Source organism: Populus nigra, chromosome 13 (genome assembly GCF_951802175.1).
Source record: "Populus nigra chromosome 13, ddPopNigr1.1, whole genome shotgun sequence".
Lineage (NCBI taxonomy): Eukaryota > Viridiplantae > Streptophyta > Magnoliopsida > Malpighiales > Salicaceae > Populus > Populus nigra.
The window spans coordinates 3,558,580-3,579,881 of NC_084864.1; the positions used below are offsets into that span (position 1 = coordinate 3,558,580).

Genomic DNA, 21,302 nt, shown 5'->3' on the forward strand with positions numbered 1-21,302 from the left:
ACCACCCACTTGTATTTAAAAAAAAAAGTTTATTACCATTGTGAAAGAATTATAAATTAAATCTTAGTTAAACCAAAATCTTCATACAGGGAGAAGATAGAGGGGCAAGCAGGGGCCAAACCCCTAAAAAAATTAAATTTTTATAAGGTTGCATGCATTGTTCATATGTGTGGTCTTTAAATAAATAAAAAATATTAAATTTTCACCCCTCAGAAAAAAAAAATTTATTAGTTTTGGCTTCCCTGAAGAATTATCAGAGCTCAATCTACAAAATTTGTGCTGAACGGACTAGCAATGCATGGGTATTAGTTAGCTTGATTTCATACTCCCATGAGTTACGTTCATAATGATTCAGACCTAAAAAAAATTATTTTTTTTAATTCAAATTTAATATAATTTATATATTTTTGATCATTTTAATGTGTTGATATTAAAAATAATTTTTTAAAAATAAAAAAATTATTAACATAGATTTCAACACAAAATATTATTTAAAAAATAATCAATAACACACTACCAAGTACCTGTCAATTGCATCTCAATCTCCTCTCCGATCATTTTCAAACCCATGTCTAATTTATTAAAAAAATAAAAAAAAAAAAAATAATTGAAAGGATATATTACATATCATTAGTTGGTGTGGGAATAGATGTGTTTTGGTAGTGGATGATGTTTTTTGAAAATATTTTTATTTAAAAATATATTAAAATAATTTATTTTAGTTTATTTTAAATTTATATATTAAAAATGCTAAAAAAAATTATTAATTTCATATTTTTAAAATCAAATATACTTTTAAAATATATTTAAATAAAATTCCCACCGCAAAAGCAAATTCAATCCATTTAGGCCTCCTCACCTATAAAGGGTTCTGTAATAGGGCAGAACTATTTGTTTGAAACTATTTGAGATTACGATAAAAGTTAAATTTTAAATTAATTTTTATTAAAAAATATATTAAAAAAAATTTATATATAAAATCAATTTATTAAAATAATCTAAAAACACACAAAAAATGTTTTTAAATATAAAAAAATTTAAATTGAGCAAACAACATTTCAATGGTATTGTCAAAATCTATTCAAGAATATTTGAAAATGTAGTAATGACTATTTTAAAAGTGTTTTTTACTCGGAAATATATTAAAATAATATATATTTTTTATTTTTTAATTTATTTTAACATCAATATTAAAACAATAAAAAAATAATTAAAAATAATAATTTTTCGAAAACATTTTTAAAAAGTAAAAACAAATGTGCTATTGGTCCAGCCAAAGAAATTGGATTTGAGACGTGGTACAGTAGCTTTTTGTTGGTGACAGCTCCATATCCTATTGCTCCATTCACAAAAACGTACCTCGAATTGCTTTGTAAACGGGACACTCAACCTCTGTCTTTCTATGCTGGGGACGTGAAATGATGAAAAAGGAATTTAGGAGCCATGGAGAAGGTCGCTCTTGGGAGGTTATGATAACCATCTTGAACAAGTTTGTTGTTTCTTGATTTTTTTTCCGTTAAGTGCACGATTTCTTATGCCATATTCATGGCTTATACAGATGCTGTAAGGGAAGAGAGACATGTAGCACCAGCCCACTACTCCACGAAAATTGATTCCTTCTCGTTGCTTTCCGATATGGTTGCTAATTCTTAATTGGAGCAATATGAATCTCGTGAATTTGATGCCAGCGGCTACAAGTGGTGAGTTACAACGTGTTACCTTTTGTTTTTTTTTTTTTTTTTATTATTATCGTGGGTGTCCGGGCCAGCTTGCGCGCACCTCGACTAATCCCACGGGCCCTGAAGTTAACGACCATGTAAGCCTCCAGTGGCCATCATATGAGCAGCCATAGGGTTTGAACCTGAGACCTAAGAGGGAGCAAACCCCTTAGTCCCAAGCTCTTATCACTAAGCCACCACCTAGATGATTGTTTTTTTTTTTTTTTTTTTTATAAGGTGGAGTGGTACTGTAATTTTCAAGAAGAAGACTGCGTCTATGTATCAAAGTGTGAGACTTAGCCCCCCAAGGGGTAAACCCCAACTGTTTACACATGGGATTTCCTCATAGAGGTCTCGGCTTAAAACCTAGTAAGGAAAAGGGGGGGGGGGTTTAGGATGGAGGAGAGCTATTCCATGATTGGTGTTTCCGTGGATCATTAAACAGAAAACAAAATAATGTGAGCGTGCTAACTAGTTCAGCTGGTAATGTCACCTGATGCTGTACAAAGTGATTTGCAATTGAGTGTCGTTCATACACCTAAGATGGAAGCTGGGATTTAGGGATTTAGGGAAGGAGAGGGTATCTCCAGTGATGTAGTTTATTAAGACTTTTAGGTCTCCTAATGTACTGTCAGGGTGTGCATCATCATAAAACCATGGTAATTTTGTGATGCCAGGATTCTCATAGAATTGCAGCTATCCTTGATATGGATAGCCTTCCCCGAGATTCATGTACATGTTGTCAATGTGTTAGTCGCGACCAATGCTAGGGAACTTGCTTTCCTGTGTCGGATGGAAAGGGTTGTGCCTTCTCAGTCACTTATGCTTTGTTTATTGTTCGCAGGAAATTGGTTCTGTACCCTAATGGAGACAAGAGCAGGAATGGAGATGGCTACATATCTCTGTATTTGGTAATTGCAGACACCACTGGTTTCCCTCCTGGTTGGGAAATCAATGCCATCTTCAAGTTGTTCGTGTATGATCAGCTTCAGGACAGATACTTGACAATTGGAGGTATGCCCTTTTTATGTATGCTGAGAATTTTCTCTAGTAGAATGTCCATTTGATTCAGGTTACTCTTTTATTGATGTTAGATGGGAGATTGAGGCGATTCTGTGCCATAAAGAATAAATGGGGGTTTCCCCAGATGCTTCCATTAAGTACTTTTAACAATGCATCAAATGGTTACTTGATTGGTGATTCCTGTGTGTTTGGAGCGGAGGTTTTTGTTGTCAAAAGTGAAGGTAAAGGGGAACATTTTTCCATGATTAAGGATCCTTCAGACGGTACTTTTACTTGGGAGGTTCAATACTTCTCTGGATTGACAGGAGAATTTTATTACTCTAAAGTTTATTTGGCTGGAGGACATGAATGGTATATATGCTATAAATTTTAAACCTTGGACTTTTTTTTTCTTGTGTCAATTCAGGAACCTGAATATCTAGATTCATGTTTTGCTTCCTTCTGATTTCAGGAAGTTAAAGCTCTTTCCGAAGGGACATATAAAGCAAAGGGGCAAATACTTGTCTTTATTTTTGGAACTGGATGATTGCACCAAATCTCATACTGGATGGAAACTGTTTGTGGGATTCACACTGCGCATTAAGGATCAAGTCCAGAGCCATCACCATGAGAAAACCAGTGAGTTCACTTCATATTCCTTTTTCCTATTATCCCTACCCCGCAGTCAGTCTTTACTAGAACAATTGGTTATAGAGGCCGAAATTATAGTACCTTGAAAAATTGGTTGTGGAGTCTGAAATTCGTGTTCCTTCATGTTTAGGGTGAGAGATAGTTATTCCCATCTGGTTCATTATATCAGGCCAAAAATAGAAAAATCTAGCTTTTCTATACAACTAGGCATCAACAGTGCAACTGCAGGGGATTTTACTTGTAATGATGTATTGACTTGGGATAAAAAAGAGTCGTGTTTCTATGGATTGAGACTTGCACATTGAGAGATAGATGCAAGGATACGGGAACATTTTGTTACCAGTTCGAATGAAATCATTGCCATCTCGCTCTTGGAAGGTTTCAAATCCTTTTCTTCTCAAGCACACAATTAAGTAAAAATGAAAATTGCTGAATACTTCTTGTATAATCAAGTTTGCTTATTTATTTTACTTTTTATAGGGACCAATATGTTCCTATTTCAGTCACTAATCTTCCATTTTTCTGGGCAGTTCATACGTGGTTCAATGCATCTGAGAATGATTGGGGTCTGGTGAACTTCATATCATTGTCTGATATCAAGAATCCATCACACAACTTTATTGTCAATGATACTTTGATTGTTGAAGGGGTACTTAATCGTTTATCAGTTCTCAAGGAATTTGCTTAAGGAGATAATGGGGCTTATTATGTAGATATTGTATCATTCAAGAAGACAGGTGGCCCTTGTTTCACCTTGACTCATCTTGACGAGTTTGATTTTTTATTTTTTTGTAATTTTAAGGTTGTGTTTGATATTGCGGTAGCTGTTGTTGTAGTAATTTGAAAAAAGTTGTTTTATAAAAAATACTTTTAATTGAGGTTGGTTTGAAAAAATATATATTTAGTTAAAACTGTGGTTGAAATTGAGGTTGAATAAAAAATAGTTTATTGTGTTTGGTTAAGAATGCTTTTGAAATTGAGGTTATAAAATAATTTTAAAAAATACATATTAATATTTATGGTTTTTAATTTGAATATTGTAGATTTAACTATTGCTATTACATCATGAAATAAATCATAATTTATATAAGTTTTTTTTGTATAGTTCCATTAAATTATCTACAATTCCATTAAACACAAAATTCATTTGACAAGAACTATATTTTTTATAATTTTTTGAGTGTGCAATAAAATATTATCAGGAATTAAATTGAGATTACAGTACGAATAAATTTAATTCATCTTAAACTAATTTTTTTAAAAAATAAAATAAAAATTATTATTCACGTTCACGTGAACAGTCTGAGTGAAATTAATTAAGTTCATTGATTTTTTAAAAAATAAAAAAACTATTCACATGAACAATGAACAGTGCAGCATGGTGCAGCCGCAAGAAACAGCTCCCACCTAATTTCATTTTCCATGCGTTTTAAATGCAAAATTTCATGAGCTCCATAAACAGTAACCTATATTTTTTTTTGTTACCAAACATTGTTGTATCTGTGTTTTTTTCGTAAACAAACACTATCTAAAAGCAATGTTCAATCCTAGCTAGCGTGTTTTAAAGTATTAAAAAAAATTTGTCGCTTGAGTCATAGAATGGTTTAATTTAATTATATAATTAAAAAACAATGATAGAATATATTTATGACAATCCAGGTAAGTTTTTTATGCTTTTGACTGAGGTTATGATGCTGAAATCACTGCATGTAAAAAATATAAAGATTAATTTTTAATAATTCAATATTAAAGAAAAAAAATTAAAAAAGGTTCCAAAGAAAAAAAATTTAAAAATATGATAACTAAATTTAACATAAAATAAAATAATATAAAAGCTCTTAGTCAATTTGAATCAAGCAAGGTAAACTTGTAACAAAGGTTCTGAAGATAGACTATTCTTATAAAAAGTAAATTTAAAAAAAATAAAAAAATAAAGAAGTTGAATATTCAATAAATCTTGTATTGAAAAATGAAATTTCAAAAAAAATATTATAAAAAACAAAGATTAAAAAGAAGATCAATGACAATCCGGGTTAACATTTTATATTCGCGACCTAAGTAATGAGATAAAGATTGCTGATCAAAAAAATTATAAAGTTCAATTCTTAAACAATTCAATGTTAAATGATGAAATTAGAAGAAAAAAAATCAATCTAAAAAATAAACCTAAAGAGAGAAAAAAAAACAATTAAGAGAATGAGAATCAAATTTGACATAAAAATAAAATGAAATAAAATAATATAAAAGCTCAAGCCAATCTTAGTTAGCATGATAAATTTGCGAGCCGAGTCGTGAGATTAAGTTATCATCATAAAAAACAAATCAAAAAAATTAAGAAGTTCTCTTCAATAAACCCAATATTGAAAGAGATGAAATTGAAAAAGAAAATCGATATAAAAAAAAAGAAGAAGAAGAAAAAAAAAGCAATATCGATTCAAGTTAACATTTTATACATGTGACTTGAGATATGAGAACAAGATTACCATACTAAAAAATATTACAAAGTTTAATTTTCAACCAATTCAATATTAAATGATTAAATTAAAAAACTAAAATCAAATTAAAAAATAGATGCATAACAAAGAAAAAATATTTAGAAGAATAAAAAACAAATGTGATATATAAAAATAAAATGAATTAAAATAATAAGAAAAAAATGAAAAAAAAATAAATTAATAACAGAATTTCTAAATTTACAATTCCAATCAATTTACAAAATTTGTGCTGAACGGACAAGCAATGCATGAGAATTAGTTAACTTTATTTCATACTGCCATGAGTTCAAACCCATGGCCAATTTATTATAAAAAAAAGGAAAAATAATAATTGAAAGGATATGTTACATATCATAAGTAGGTGTTTGTTTTAGGTTGTTTTGTGATGGATGACGTTTTTTAATAGTGTTTTTATTTGAAATATATTAAAATAATCTTTTTAGATTTTTATTTGGAATTAACTCATAAAATATTAACTCAAATGGATACATGTTTTGATTTTAAAGTAAGTTTTATTAATAAATATAATAAAATAATATTTTTTTTTAAAAAAATTTATTTAGGAAATCAGCCTATTAAAATAATCTAAAAATACTAATTTTAAATACAAAATAATTTAAATTGAGCAAACAACATTTTAATGGTATTGTCAAAAACTATTTGAGAGTGTTTGAAATTGTAGTAACAGTTACCTTTTAAAATATTTTTTACTTAAAAATATATTAAAATAATATTTTAACTCAAATAAATACATGTTTTGATTTTAAAGTAAGTTTTATTAATAAATATATTAAAATAATATTTTTTAAAAAAAAATTTATTTAGAAAATCAGCCTATTAAAACAATCTAAAAATACTAATTTTAAATACAAAATAATTTAAATTGAGCAAACAACATTTTAATGGTATTATCAAAACCTCTTTGAGTGTTTGAAATTGTAGTAACAAACTAATAGTTACCTTTTGAAGTATTTTTTACTTGAAAATATATTAAAATAATATTTTTTAATTTTTAAAAATTATTTTTGATATCAATTCATTAAAATAATAAATAAAAAAATATTTTAAAATAAAAAAATATTTTTTCAAAAATATTTTTAAAAAATAAAAACAAATGTGCTATTGGTCCAGCCAAAGAAATTGGATTTGAGACGTGGTACAGTAGCTTTTTGGGGGTGACAGCTCCATATCCGATTGCTCCATTCACAAAAAGTACCTCGAATTTTGCTTTAAACATGGAAAGCAGTGAGGCATCCAGACACCCCCTCCTTTTTTCTTTTTTTCAATAAATGAGAATTCGAGGTATTTGTAAACGGGACACTCAACCTCTGTCTGTCTATGATGGGAGGTGAAATGATGAAAAAGGAACTTACGGAAGAAGAAAAAGGAGCCATGGAGGAGGTCGCTTTTGGTAGGTTATGATAACCATCTTGAACAAGTTTGTTGTTTCTTGATTTTTTTCGTTAAGTGCACGATTTCTTATGCCATATTCATGGCTTATACAGATACTGTAAGGGAAGAGAGACATGTAGCACCAGCCCACTACTCCATGACAATTGATTCCTTCTCGTTGCTTTCCGATATGGTTGCTAATTCTTACTTGGAACAATATGAATCTCGTGAATTTGAAGCCAGCGGCTACAAGTGGTGAGTTTCAACGTATTACCTTTTGTTTTTCTTTTTATAAGGCGGAGTGGTACTGTAATTTTCAAGAAAAAGACTGCATCTATGTATCAAAGTGTGAGACTTGGTCCCCCAAAGGGTAAACCCCAACTGCTGACACTTTGGATTTCCTCTTAGAGGTCTCGGGTTAAACCTAGTAAGGAAAAGGGGAGGGGGGATTTAGGATGGAGGAGAGCTATTCCATGATTTTGTGTTTCCGTGGATCATTAAACAGAAAACAAAATAGTGTGAGCGTGCTAACTAGTTTAGCTTGTAATGTCACGTGATGCTGTACAAAGTGATTTGCAATTGAATGTCATTCATACACCTAAGATGGAAGCTGGGATTTAGGGATTTAGGGAAGGAGAGGGTATCTCCAGTGATGTAGTTTATTAAGACTTTTAGGTCTCCTAATGTACTGTCAGGGTGTGCCTCATCATAAAACCATGGTAATTTTGTGATGCCAGGATTCTCATAGAATTGCAGCCATCCTTGATACGGATAGCCTTCCCCGAGGTTCATATACATGTAGTCAGTGTGTTAGTCGCGACCAATGCTAGTTGTGCCTTTTCAGTCACTTATGCTTTGTTTATTGTTCGCAGGAAATTGGTTCTGTACCCTAATGGAGACAAGAGCAGGAATGGAGATGGCTACATATCTCTGTATTTGGTAATGGCAGACACCACTGGTTTCCCTGCTGGTTGGGAAATCAATGCCATCTTCAAGTTGTTTGTGTATGATCAACTTCAGGACAAATACTTGACATTTGGAGGTATGCCCTTTTTATGTGTGCTGAGAATTTTCTCTAGTAGAATGTCCATTTGATTCAAGTTACTCTTTTATTGATGTTAGATGGGAGATTGAGGCGATTCTGTGCCATAAAGAATAAATGGGGGTTTCCCCAGATGCTTCCATTAAGTATTTTTAACAATGCATCAAATGGTTACTTGATTGGTGATTCCTGTGTGTTTGGAGCGGAGGTTTTTGTTATCAAAAGTGAGGGTAAAGGGGAACGTTTTTCCATGATTAAGGATCCTTCAGATGGTACTTTTACTTGGGAGGTTCAATACTTCTCTGGATTGACAGGAGAATTTTATTACTCTAAAGTTTATTTGGCTGGAGGACATGAATGGTATATATGCTATAAATTTTAAACCTTGGACTTTTTTTTTCTTGTGTCAATTCAGGAACCTGAATATCCAGATTCATGTTTTGCTTCCTTCTGATTTCAGGAAGTTAAAGCTCTTTCCGAAGGGACATATAAAGCAAAGGGGCAAATACTTGTCTTTATTTTTGGAACTGGATGATTGCACCAAATCTCATACTGGATGGAAACTGTTTGTGGAATTCACACTGCGCATTAAGGATCAAGTCCAGAGCCATCACCATGAGAAAACCAGTGAGTTCACTTCATATTCCTTTTTCCTATTATCCCTACCCCACAGTCAGTCTTTACTAGAACAATTGGTTATAGAGGCAGAAATTATAGCACCTTGAAAAATTGGTTGTGGAGTCTGAAATTCTTGTTCCTTCATGTTTAGGGTGAGAGATGGTTATTCCCATCTGGTTCATTATATCTGGCCAAAAAAAGAAAAATTCTAGCTTTTCTATACAACTAGGCATCAACAGTGCAATTTTACTTGTAATAATGTATTGGCTTGGGATAAAAAAGAGTCGTGTTTCTATGGATTGAGACTTGCAAATTGTGAGATAGATGCAAGGAGACGGGAACATTTTGTTACCATTTCCAATGAAATCATCGCCATCTCGCTCTTGGAAGGTTTCAAATCCTTTTCTTCTCAAGCACACAATCAAGTAAAAATGAAAATCGCTGAATACTTCTTGCATAATCAAGTTTGCTTATTTATTTTACTTTTTATAGGGACCTATATGTTCCTATTTCAGTCACTAATCTTCCATTTTTCTGGGCAGTTCATAAGTGGTTCAGTGCATCTGAGAATAATTGGGGTCTGGTGAGCTTCATATCATTGTCTGATATCAAGAATCCATCAAACAACTTTATTGTCAATGATACTTTGATTGTTGAAGGGGTACTTAATCGTTTATCAGTTCTCAAGGAATTTGCTTAAGGAGATAATGGGGCTTATAATGCAGATATTGTATCATTCAAGAAGATTAGGCATGGACTACACTACTCTTATTCGGTGATTTTCAGTAAAGAATTGTATCTTTGGGCATATTTTCTTCTACTATCTTTATGGTATTTGTTTTTAATAAAAAAATTTAATGTAACCTGAACATTTGTTTTTTTGCGCGAGGAAAAGCCCACGACATGGCCATCTAGCTAGTACAAATATTGTAAGGGAAGAGAGATACGTAGGCCCAGCCCACTACCCCATGAAAATTGAGTCCTTCTCGTTGCTTTCCGAAAACAGTTGCATGTCTTGCAAAGCCCAAATTCCTATTTTGATTCTTCATGGGCTGGGCTTTCTGGGCACCCGGCCTGTTTTCCCCTTTATTTTGTTATTTTTTTCAATTTAAAGTTAGTTTCTTTTACTTTAATTAATTAAAAATATATTAGCTATGTTTGTATATTAAATTATTATATTAATTCAGAATATATTTGAGGTATTATTTTATTAAACACCATTTAGTTTTTATTTTGATTTCTAATAAGATTATAACTATTTTTTTTTTATAAAGAGATGATTCTAATTATTATTTATATTTTATAAAATACAAGAATTCATTATTTAAATTTTCTACAACTTATATCCGTAAACCTTAAGACTTCATAACCATAATTTCTATCTTTGCTATATGCTCCATTAGAACACCAAGCACATCCATCCTTGTAGACCCAATATCAAACACATAGCAGGCCAGCTGCTGAGGAGCCAATAATTAGCACCAGAAACACAGAAACCAACCAACAACAACACAAAAAACTCAAGGAAGCCATACCTAGAAGTAGACAATTGACACCCAGAATGAGAAACAAATGAAGAACTGTTCCAATCCACAGAAATTACAGCCCGGATGAACAATGATGATAAAACATCCTTTAGTTCTTTCTGTAATCAAATGATAATTAACAACCATGCATCAGTTTCTTTTTTATTAACAATGAATTATATATATATATAAGAATAACCAATGACTGACGGAGAATTAAGAAGGGCATAGGACAGCAAAATACTCTAAACTGAGAAAAGAGGTAGAAAGAATCAGGTCTTTTATCCTATTTTAGGGCTTAGTTTTTTTTTTTTTTTTTTTACTAACAGGACTAAACCAGCTAGTTCACCAGGGTCGTCGTTTCCATAAAAAAAAAAAACAGCTGGTTTTTTCGGTTCTTTTCAGTTCATTTTCATGTCTGGTATTTTATCAAAATCAGATTGGTTAGGTGGTTGGTTCATCAATTGAACTGACCAATCCAACTCGATTCTATAACTATGATTGCAACAGTTTTCTAATATGTTGAATGTGGGGATTATTTTAGGAAGACCGGTGTCTTGCACATAACATGTAGGGATGGTAGTAGATATCCTCGTAATTCGTATCATGTTTCTATTATATTTATACCTTACTTACATGAATCGATTTGACTCTTGATCGGATCTCTTAACTATGGTAAAGTATACTGCATCAAGTAATGGCTCATCTTTTTATATGTTTTATAAAGCTACTGGTTTTGATTGGTGACCTACTTACAGCTATACTAATGAAGGAGTGCAAATTAGGCTAAAGATAAGCACAATCCTCATCCACCTCAAGGTCCCCTGTAAGAAAACATATGCCTTCATTGTCATAAATAGTTGTTAATCTCATGATCCATAAATCATACAAGTCCAAGATTGCACAAAAAAGAGTTAAGTTTCAGGAAGTAGAAACAAAAGGGGCTTCCTATAGAAGTTCAGTGATCTCTTCTAGTAGCATGTGCAGACCTTGCTAGTCTTCTAATGGCTTCAAGATTAAGAAAGCATAGCTAGTTCAATCAGCAGCACATAGATTGAGAGATTTTCTTCTATAGAATCCCAGTCAAGGCTAAATTTATGGAATTTTGGAATTCTCACTGAAATAGAAATCCAAAAGCTTAATTTTCCATCTGCAGTGGTAACTTCCATACAAACATGGGATGAAACTTACTGTTGCAATGATCTGTTTAGAAAACTTTGACTGTGGCATACAAGAATAACAGCATAGTTTCTTCATAGAAACAAAGATGTTACTCACAATTGGATGTTCCTTTCCAGAGAACTCAAATATGACAAGCACAAAATGGACCCATTTTCTATCAGTGAACTATTCATTGTGCTGCCGTGAATCAATACTCTTATATACTTCAGGAATAAGTGATGTTTAGGATTAAAAATCACAAATGTCTCAAGAAAAGAAAAATGTAATAGAAGAAGGCAGCATGACAATAGCTGTCATGTGTTGTTCTGCTTAAATAAAGTTGGGTTTGCAGCAGTAATTTCTACACAAAATACAAGGAATAAAGTTTAGTTACAATTGCATTTTACTTGCAATCACTTCATTGAAATAAAAAAGTTTACTTACAATTGCACGCTTCTTTTCAGAAAAACTGAAACAGTGAAAAACACAATACGATCCCATTTTGGGATCACTTTCCTTTTCCATTGTGATGTCCGAGACTTCAGCTCTTTATGTCTTTTTACTACAGTATTTTTAGCATATATATTATATAACCTATGATTCAATCTTCTGCTTGTTGAGAGATTGAGAGATTTCAAAACATGTAAATTTTCATTTTCCTCACCTGACAGAGAAAACCAAGAAAAAGACCAAAACCATCATGAAGGCAGGCCTGAGTTTCGGTTCCGGCAAGCCCTTGACAAGAAAAATTTCCCACTACAAGAAAGTGACCTCTTCAATGAACTTGGCCCTATCCGGAAAGATCTCCCAAAAGAAGAAGTAGCCATGGATTTCATCAAGTTTTGATTTCCAACACCTCTGTTTTGAACAATTTCCCTAGTGGATTCATTTCCTATTCCTGCCCTCCCGGCACCTGAATTCCTATCAGATTCCACTACTGGAAGAACATTAGCGAGAGCCTGAATTATCTTGAAAGCTGATAGAGAGTCTAAAGAAACCGATCTTCGCAGTTGCTGTATCCCATCCTCCTCTCCATTCAAATTCTCATTCTGGAATCGACTTTCCTCCTCTGTTACAATCCTTAGTTCATCATCTCTACCTTCCGTTTCTCTATCGGATTCTTGATCATCTTCCAAAACTTCAATCTGGGTTTCTTCTCCACTACTTGTATTACCAAGATTAGCCTGTGATGATGTTGCTTCATCTGTATTGGTGACTATAGGAGCACGACACAAAGGGCAATTAGTATGCGATCTAAGCCAGGTATCAATACATGGGATATGAAAAGCATGGCTGCACTTCGGCAACAACCTAAGAGTCTCATCATCTTGAAACTCATTCAAGCAAACAGAACATTCAGTTCCTTCAACAAGACCATCACCACTTTTATACTTGCAAACTGTGATAGAACTAATAACAGATGGTTGTAACCCTACTGTCCTGATGTACCATATCGGATGGTCAACTACAGGACCTTGATCTTGATCCACAAGCTGATCACGGGTCTCAATCCTTTGTTCTTCTTCATCATCTTCTTGCTGTGAAGATGATCTCCTTCTTCTTTTTCTAATGAACTTAACATAGATAACACAACAAGCTAGGACAAGAGCTATAGCCGATAGCACAATCATTGCTAACGCAATCTTGCCAAGCTTGTGGTGTTGTGAGCAGGTGGATGCATCCAAGCAATCAAAGCAATAGTCACAATCATCCATAGTTGTTCCCTTACAGGATCCTAAACATTCTCCAATTTTCTGATAAGTGTCGTAGGCATCGAAGCACTTATTAGTGCATTCGCCCGAATCATCTGCTGTCTCACAGAACTGTTTACAATCATCATAAGAATCGAACAACAACTTTCTGTACTGCGGACCCATTAAAGATCAGGAGGAGATAGAATTTTGAGTTTGATGAAGACAGAGGAACATGAAGGGAAGATGCATAGTCAAAAGATGGAAGGGGTTTGGCTTGGAAGAGAGAGGATGAAAGCTACGAGGGACAAGTTGAATGTTCCTTGCAGCTGCCTTGATTTGACAAAGTAGCGAAGTGGAGAATAGAGTTTTCGCGTTTTCCTTTCTCTTGACTATTCTCGAGGTTTGGTGTATTGTTTTTTAAATAATATTTTGTATTCAAATATATATTAATAATATTTTTAAATTTTTAAATTTTTTTTTTGGTATAGTATATTAAAATAATCTAAAATATATAAAATATATTAAATTTTAATAAAAAAATAATTTTTTTAAAAATATAGTTTGTACGGTATTTCCAAACTATATATGAATTTACCTTTACCCACGTCCAGTATATTTTGTAAAAGTATGACTTTAATTTTTTTAATATTATTATATTAAAATTATTAAAAAACATTAATTTAATATTAAAAAAAATAATATTTTTTTTGATAAAGTCACCTCTATCTAGTGGGCTGGCATAAGAACGCTTCCACGTCATGAATTTTCCTTTTTAAAAAAATTGATTAATCAAACTTTATAGTCAAGTCTTAAAATATGATTCAAATGGGCATATTAGCTAAGCTTATAGTCATAACTCACCGACTTTTCTTTTCTCAAACTTACAACTCAGTACTAAAGTAACCAAAGTTATGCAAACTAGTCCTTAAAGAAAAAATCAAGGATGAAAATGTACCTGATTGAGAAAAATAATCAAGATATGTACTTAATTGGATCATATTTAAAAGTCAATGTACTAAAGTAAGAAAAATAAAATTGAAAAGACGCCCCAAAGAACACCCGAAGAGGTGATGATTCGTTAGATAACGAACCACTCAAGTAGAGCTTTTGATGGGAATCTAAAATTGAAATGTTCGTCCATATCCAAAGCCCTACTTGATGTTCCACGTCCTTTGAAATGCTCATAAGCTATATTAAAAGTATGTTTGTTCGCGTAGTTATGGTTATTTTTTAAATAATTTTTCGTGTTGAAATGCATGTTAATAATTTTTTTATTTTTAAAAAATTATTTTTGATATCAGCACATCAAAACGATCCAAAACATATTAAATTTTAACAAAAAATAATATTTAAATTTTTTGGGAATGCGGTTTGCACCGTTTTCCTAAACGGTTTCTAAAAATGTGTTTAGTAACGCTACTTTAAGAAATATATTTTAATTAAAAATATATTAAAATAATTTTTTTATATCCAAATGTTAAAATCATTATATATATATATCAATTTAATATTTTTATAAATAAAAATAATTTAAAAAATAATAATATATTACCAAACAAACACTAAATTAAGTTCGGTAATAATAAATTTTCTAGTTACCTTTTGAAAAACAAAATGTTAAGAAAAGGGTATAAATTTTTGCATTTTTAAATTCAAAGTTTTTATTACAATTTGACTTTATAAATGTTTTTTATAACCAAATAATTTTTGAAGTTGTTAAAGTAAATGTGCCACCGACCTAACCACTGAGACAAACTAAGTTACAGGGATGTTTGAAAACGTAATAGATATTATTTTTTAAAAATGATTTGTTTTAATATATCTTTTATTTTTGATATTAGTATATTAAAATAATAAAAAAAACATTAATTTAAAACTAATTTTTTTTAAAAAAAAAACACAATCGAATCATAATAACGTTGGGATTCATCAAGCTGATTTTGTGGGGGAGAATCATGAGGAGGAAGATAATACTACTGAGGTTGAAGCTGCCATTAATGAATTGGTGCAGAAAGGAGGTCTTGAAGAAGTCTATGATCAAGCCCATGTAACCTAAACCCAACCCAAAACTTTTGACTCAAATTCCAGACCACCCTAAGCCCCACAATCTCCCAAAACTAAAACCCCAAGAACAAGAACAAGAACAAGAACAAGAACAAGAAGGCTCTAAATCGTAACAGAAATTCTTCATCAAAGTTGACCCTTGCTTATAAAAAGAGGAAGCTCTCTCTGGATGATCCTGCTGATATGGAGGTGGGTTTTACATCTACAGAGAAAAAGGCAAAGGGATGGTAGTTTCATAGCACTGCAACAGCATTGGTTGATAATCAACCTTGCCGACAGCAGGGAGTTGTCGTAGCTGGAATTGTCTCCGGCTTGGGAACCAGTGGACAATTGATTTGCTGGGAAAATTGTGCAAAACTAAGTCCCCCAACTTGGTCTTTCTCGTGGAGACGTAAATGAAAGCTACTGATGGTGAAAAAACTAGACACGGAATGGGTTTCAGAAAGTTGGGGAAGTCCTCCTCCTTTTGCTGCAGTGGAAACTTTACCTCCTCACTTCTCAGGTCATTGGCCCATACTGCCTGTTCATCACCCTCCTTGTCATGAATTTTCAGGATCAGATAAACCCTTCAGGTTTGAGCAAATGTGGACAAAAGACGAAGGGTGTGATGCAATGATCCCTGAGGCTTACGAAATTCTAGCCATTTGGGAGCGTTAATTCGTAAAAAAGAAGAAAAAAACACAGAATGTTGCTAGCAAAACTCCAGTTAAGGGACCAAACAGAGTAAGCAATTCAAAGTCTTGGATGGTGAAGAGACAGAACTCCTGCAAAGAGAGGAGCTCATGGGGTGCCAACGCTGTAGAATCTCTTGCCACATGAAAAAAAAAGGATTGAGAAAATTCAGGATGATCAAGGGAGATGGATCTAGATTAACTAGGAGGAGATTTGTAGAGTCTTGACCAGGTTTCATCATAAGCTTTACACCATAGAGAGCCAATCTAGCATGGAGAAAGTAGTTCATATTGCTGCAGATAGAGTTGTGGAGGAAATGGATTCTTTTCTTACTCGGAAGGAGGAAGTGATTATAGCACTAGATCAAAAGCGTTTCACAAAGGCTCCAAGACCCGATAGCATGCCAGCTTTATTTTTTAATTCAGATTAGTTAATTCGAAAATATTTAAAATTATTAACTATATAATTAAATATTAATTAATTACTATATATATATATATAAATTGATGTTAGTTAGTTAATTTTAAATTATTTTTTTCTTTTAAATAAAATAAACAATTTTTTACCTGAGACTTTTTATCTATACTTTTTAAAGTAGAAATTAATATATCTTTAACTTATTCTTATAAAAATTATCTTTTGCTCTTAAAAAATAATTTTTAACAAACATAATTTTTAATATTTTGTTTTCATAGAAGGATAAGAAGTTCTCCATTATAGCACATTATATAATTTGATCCTTCTTGGGTAACTTAATCCGTATGATTTTTGTAATTTATAAATCCATGTTTTTTTTTCTTTAAGGATAGATATTGAGAGGTTTTTTGAGATTACGGTTAAAATTATACTTGAGTATGATGGATTTGAAAAATATTATATTGTTAATTTTTAGTATTTTTTTAATAGTTTTGATATACTGATATTAAAAATAAATAAAAAATTCTAAAAAAAATTATTGTAATATATTTTTAAATAAAGATAATTTTGAAAAACTTATTGCCTCATAATATCAAACACACATAATCACAAAAGACGTATAACAATTATTACTTTGTATTAAGGTTTTCTTTCGTTTGTAGTAAGTTAAATAATTTTCTGAAACAAAAGTCAGTCAAAGTGTGGAAACATAGTTGCCAGAAACATAAACTTAATTTTAGCGAGGATACAGCTAGCTAGCAATAAAATCCATAAAGAAAAACTAAAAAAGAATAAAATAAAAATGTCAGCATAGTTGTTTTATCATTTGAAGATTCATCTTGTTCCGAATTATATCCTATACAAGTAGGCTGTACGTACAGAATAAGTTCAATCAAAGATTAAGGTATGTTTTATTGTCCTAACATGTTAGCAAGGATCAATGTTTATGGTTGATACAAATCCCAGTAATTATTTTTTTTTGTATTTTTTGTCTTTTTCATAGGAAATCTCTGAAACAACACTTGATTAATTTCCCAGCGCTGTTCAGGTAGCAGGTTACAAGATGGAGGTCAAGATCCTGTCACAGAAGTTCATAAAACCATCCATTCAAACCCTAGATCACCTTGCGAACATGAAGTTATCATTCATTGATCAACTTGCTCCTCCGGTTTATGCACCTATGATTCTCCATTATTCTGCTCTTTACAGCGAAGCAATGATATTCGAAAGTGATGACAGATTTGACCTGTTAGAAAAATCACTATCAGAGATACTAACTTGCTATTATGCTAGCGGGAAGATATACTGAAGACAGAAACTTGGTTGATTGTAACGATGAAGGGGTGTTATTCTTCGAAGCTAAAGTGAGTGGCCAACTAGCTCAACTTCTCCGGGGAGAGAGATTGATGTTAAGCTGTTGAATAATTTTGTTCCATTTGAGATGAAATGATCTTTAGTCCTATAGTATTAGCTGATCAGATCAACAGGTTTAACTGTGGTGGATTGGTCATTGGTTTTCCTCGATGCATGAAATGATCTGTTCTAGTTTTCAAGCGGGAGCTCTTTATCCAGCAACAGATGTGTTTAGGCTCGGCACTCCAGTCCCTGGATATGTTAAAAGTCGGATTGTCACAAAAACAAAAAGCATTCTTTTTGATAAATTTATTTTTAAGGAGTCTAAAAAACCTTAATGGCCCTCCTTTTCTGAACATGTCCAAGAAAATGAGTATGTCATGAGTGGAGGCTTGGCACGAGATGCTGAGTCTGGTGCCAGCCAAAACCCATACGCTTTTGGGCTTGACATCATGTTAAGCCTCGAGCAAGCTAGGCTTGGCAATAAGTCAAGCTCCTGGCAAGACCATGAAAATGAGCATCCTCCCTTCGAACAACCAAGAAAATAATCATCTTCTCTTGGCATGTCTAAAGAAATAAGATAATGTGGGTGTGGGTCTGATATTTTTTGTCAGACCCAAAACACTTGGACTTGACAGACAACCAAGTCGAAGACAATGTACGACTAGCAAATATGTTAGACCCAAGACATTTGGACTTGGCAGTTAACCAAGTCCAAAGAAATGACCATTCTCCCTTAGCACGCTCAAACATTAATACAGATGTAAGGGGTATTTATCCCTCATTAAGTGATATTAGGGTAATTACACTACAGGCCTTCCTTTTCATAGAAGGATAAGACTCATGGACTATAAATACATCATGAGACCCTCAAAACAAAGGTTCATAATTTTCATTCTTTACAGTACATATATTTTCAGAGCATCTCTCTTTAGAATATTCTTATATTTTTTTCTCTCTAAAAATATACTTATTTAAGCATCAAAGAGTTCTCACCTTCATCAAAGAGGACCTTTTGTAAATACTAGTCACAAGTCACATTGGCCTACCAAGTACCAAGTATAAACTATCAATTACCTTAACTAGAGAGAATGGATGAGATTGTTAGGACCAATTGAATAGTTAATTATCCAACTCGGGAGCCCTATTACTAGGCTAATTGGATTTTTTAGACTTCATCACTTTTCAATGGAGAAACAATGAGCACTTTGAAGGATAAAGTTATGGCATATGCTTGTGACTCGATGTTCAATGTCAAACACCCTTCTCATGTTTTTAGTACTTTAAAGTTTTTAGTAGTCAAAATAAAGTTTCAATAATGTGCCAAATCAATTAGGTATTTATAGTGTATGGTTTTGGGAATTTATATGGCCTATAAATAGAGTTTGAATTAGAAAAACAAAAGAAAATCTCATACTCTAAGTTTTAGTAGACTCCACATATTTAACCTTCAAGATTAACAAGTAACTGTATATCCTTTCTCTCTATGTATGATTTTCTTAAAATAAATTCTTGTGCAGTAAAGGGTTGTTCATAAGGATTCATGGTGGAGGCATACATGATCGAGTTTAAGGGACTGTAATGTGACATATCGCATTGTCAGTTGTCATTGATGAGAAATGGATCATAAGATGATGTCTATTCAATACCATGACATTTCTTACAAGATGGAGAAAATGAGAGGTTGATTCTTGTGGAAAGTTCCTTGTAAGCTAAGTGAAAACTACATGAAGATGTTTAACGTCTCAAGAACATAATAAGAAATGTTCATCCATCCTTTATAGATTACTTGTCCATATTAAGAAATATAGGGTTATTTTGCTGTTATTGTTTATTAAGGGTAAAATAGTCTTTACATTTTCATTTTAGTTTTCTTTGTTTAGCCTATATACTATCTCTTTGTATTTAGGTTAAATCTATTCCTTTTGATTATTTTAATTGCATTATACAGTATCAATGAAACCCTAACTTCCTTCTTTCTTATTTTTGTATTTCTTTTTATTTCTTTAGATTGTTTAATATGGTATTAGAGTTAGGTTTTATGAGACGAGACTTAACCTCAAACACAACTTTCATAGATCTGGTATTTGTTTTTTTGCAATCTGGTATTTTATTTTCCTTTCTTTTGCGTTCTAGTTTTCTTTATTTGTTGATTATAGCTACTGAAAGAGGCGATTCACTTCAGTCTGTGAGTGTGAGGTTGGATGAAAATAATTATTCATATTAGAGTTATGTGATGAGAAATTATTTTAAGGGTAAAAAGATGTGGGGTTATGTTAGTGAAACTTTTGTGAAATCTAGAAATACTGATGAGGGTTATGCTGCTTTGATAGATGTCTAGGAAGCAAACAATGCAAGAATTATTACTTGTATTAATAATTTTGTTGAGCATTTCATAGATACACAGTTGACAAAGTATGAGATAGTAAAAGAGGTTTGAGATCATTTATAAAGGTTATTCACTTAATCAAATTTTATAAAGCAATATCGATTGAAGAATGACATATGAGCTCTTCACCAGAAAAATATGAGTATTCAGGAGTTTTATTTTGTTATGACATATCTTTGGGATTAATTAGCTCTTACAAAATCTATAAAATTAAAGGCATATGTTGCCTATATTGCTTGTAGATAACAGCAACGATTGGTACAATTTTTAACGGCTCTTTGTAATGATTTTGAAGGATTAAGAGGTTCAATTTTGCATCATTCTCCACTTTCTTTTATTGAATAAGTTGTTAATAAGTTATTAGTTGAAGAAATACATATTCAGTCTTATTCTGAAAAGGGTATTATTTTTATTTTTAATCATTATATGCTACTAGTGCCTTTTAAACCACTCTCTAATAATCAGAATAAACATTACAAAAGGGTTGCCTTCGACGGGTGCAGTTTCTGTAAACAAAAAAGTCATTGGAATACTCAGTGTCCTAAGTTGAGATAACAGAATCAATCATAGTAGCAATCTTAAGCTTAAAAGCCTAGTAATTAGTCATAATCTAATGCTCTTAAACCACTTCATGGTTACAAAACCACCACAATTTAATACTGCAATAATAGTTTTATCAGGTCCTTTCACCAATTCTAATACTTTGATTGAATAATTTCAGAAATTTCTCTCTTTACAGCCACAAGCTATGTCTTTTTTTTTTCATAGGTCAATTTCCTCATAGTTCAAGTATGTCAGATTCTAAATGAGTCTTGAATTCTGGTGATTCACATCATATGTCTCCTGATTCTTCATCTTTTGCTTTTGTGTCTCCTTTATCTTCTATTCCTGTCATGACTATTGATGGCACTCATGTGCCTTTAACAAGTGTTGGTTTTGTTGTCACACCCTAATTGTCTCTTTCTAATGTGTATTTTATTCTGAACCCCATATTGAATCTTGCTTCTATTAGTCAGTTATGTGATTCTGGTAATTATTTAGTCATATTTTTCTCTCTTTTTTGTGTATAAGATATACAGTCTCAAAAGCTAATTGGGACAAGTTGTAG

General features: G+C 32.0%; 3 protein-coding genes across 4 annotated transcripts; 2 read left to right on the forward strand and 1 right to left on the reverse strand.

Moving 5' to 3' along the window:
- The first annotated feature begins 1,304 nt into the window (after positions 1-1,304).
- On the forward strand, positions 1,305-9,787 carry LOC133671208 (MATH domain and coiled-coil domain-containing protein At3g58400-like). 2 transcript variants are annotated; one of them, XM_062091883.1, is made up of 6 exons: positions 1,305-1,466; positions 7,372-7,513; positions 8,131-8,300; positions 8,381-8,660; positions 8,761-8,927; positions 9,461-9,787. In XM_062091883.1, exons 2-6 carry the CDS (start codon positions 7,416-7,418, stop codon positions 9,616-9,618), a joined length of 873 nt encoding a protein of 290 aa, XP_061947867.1. In that variant the 5' UTR covers positions 1,305-1,466; positions 7,372-7,415; the 3' UTR covers positions 9,619-9,787. The 2 variants fall into 2 exon arrangements, with proteins under 2 accessions (XP_061947867.1, XP_061947866.1); XM_062091882.1 differs by lacking the exon at positions 1,305-1,466 and adding an exon at positions 7,036-7,277.
- On the forward strand, positions 1,444-4,059 carry LOC133671504 (MATH domain and coiled-coil domain-containing protein At3g58400-like). The gene is made up of 6 exons (XM_062092274.1): positions 1,444-1,466; positions 2,396-2,467; positions 2,563-2,732; positions 2,813-3,092; positions 3,193-3,359; positions 3,902-4,059. The coding sequence occupies exons 1-6, from the start codon at positions 1,444-1,446 to the stop codon at positions 4,057-4,059; spliced, it is 870 nt and encodes a 289-aa protein (XP_061948258.1).
- A 2,102-nt stretch (positions 9,788-11,889) lies between the features above and the next one.
- Positions 11,890-13,685, reverse strand: LOC133671207 (RING-H2 finger protein ATL54-like). The gene has a single exon (XM_062091881.1). The coding sequence runs from the start codon at positions 13,480-13,482 to the stop codon at positions 12,304-12,306; it is 1,179 nt and encodes a 392-aa protein (XP_061947865.1). The 5' UTR covers positions 13,483-13,685; the 3' UTR covers positions 11,890-12,303.
- Positions 13,686-21,302: the final 7,617 nt, after the last annotated feature.

What these genes read in the sequence shown, in the direction of transcription:
- LOC133671504 (XM_062092274.1), top strand. Translation starts at nt 1,444, where the DNA reads ATGGAGAAGGTCGCTCTTGGGAG. An exon ending in CATGTACATGTTGTCAATGT is followed by an intron (nt 2,468 to 2,562) that starts GTTAGTCGCGAC and finishes TATTGTTCGCAG; the next exon opens with GAAATTGGTTCTGTACCCTA. An exon ending in TTGGCTGGAGGACATGAATG is followed by an intron (nt 3,093 to 3,192) that starts GTATATATGCTA and finishes TTCTGATTTCAG; the next exon opens with GAAGTTAAAGCTCTTTCCGA.
- LOC133671208 (XM_062091882.1), top strand. Translation starts at nt 7,205, where the DNA reads ATGATGGGAGGTGAAATGATGAAAAAGGAACTTACGGAAGAAGAAAAA. An exon ending in TTGGCTGGAGGACATGAATG is followed by an intron (nt 8,661 to 8,760) that starts GTATATATGCTA and finishes TTCTGATTTCAG; the next exon opens with GAAGTTAAAGCTCTTTCCGA. An exon ending in CCATCACCATGAGAAAACCA is followed by an intron (nt 8,928 to 9,460) that starts GTGAGTTCACTT and finishes TTTTCTGGGCAG; the next exon opens with TTCATAAGTGGTTCAGTGCA.
- LOC133671207 (XM_062091881.1), bottom strand. Translation starts at nt 13,482, where the DNA reads ATGGGTCCGCAGTACAGAAAGTTGTTGTTCGATTCTTATGATGATTGT.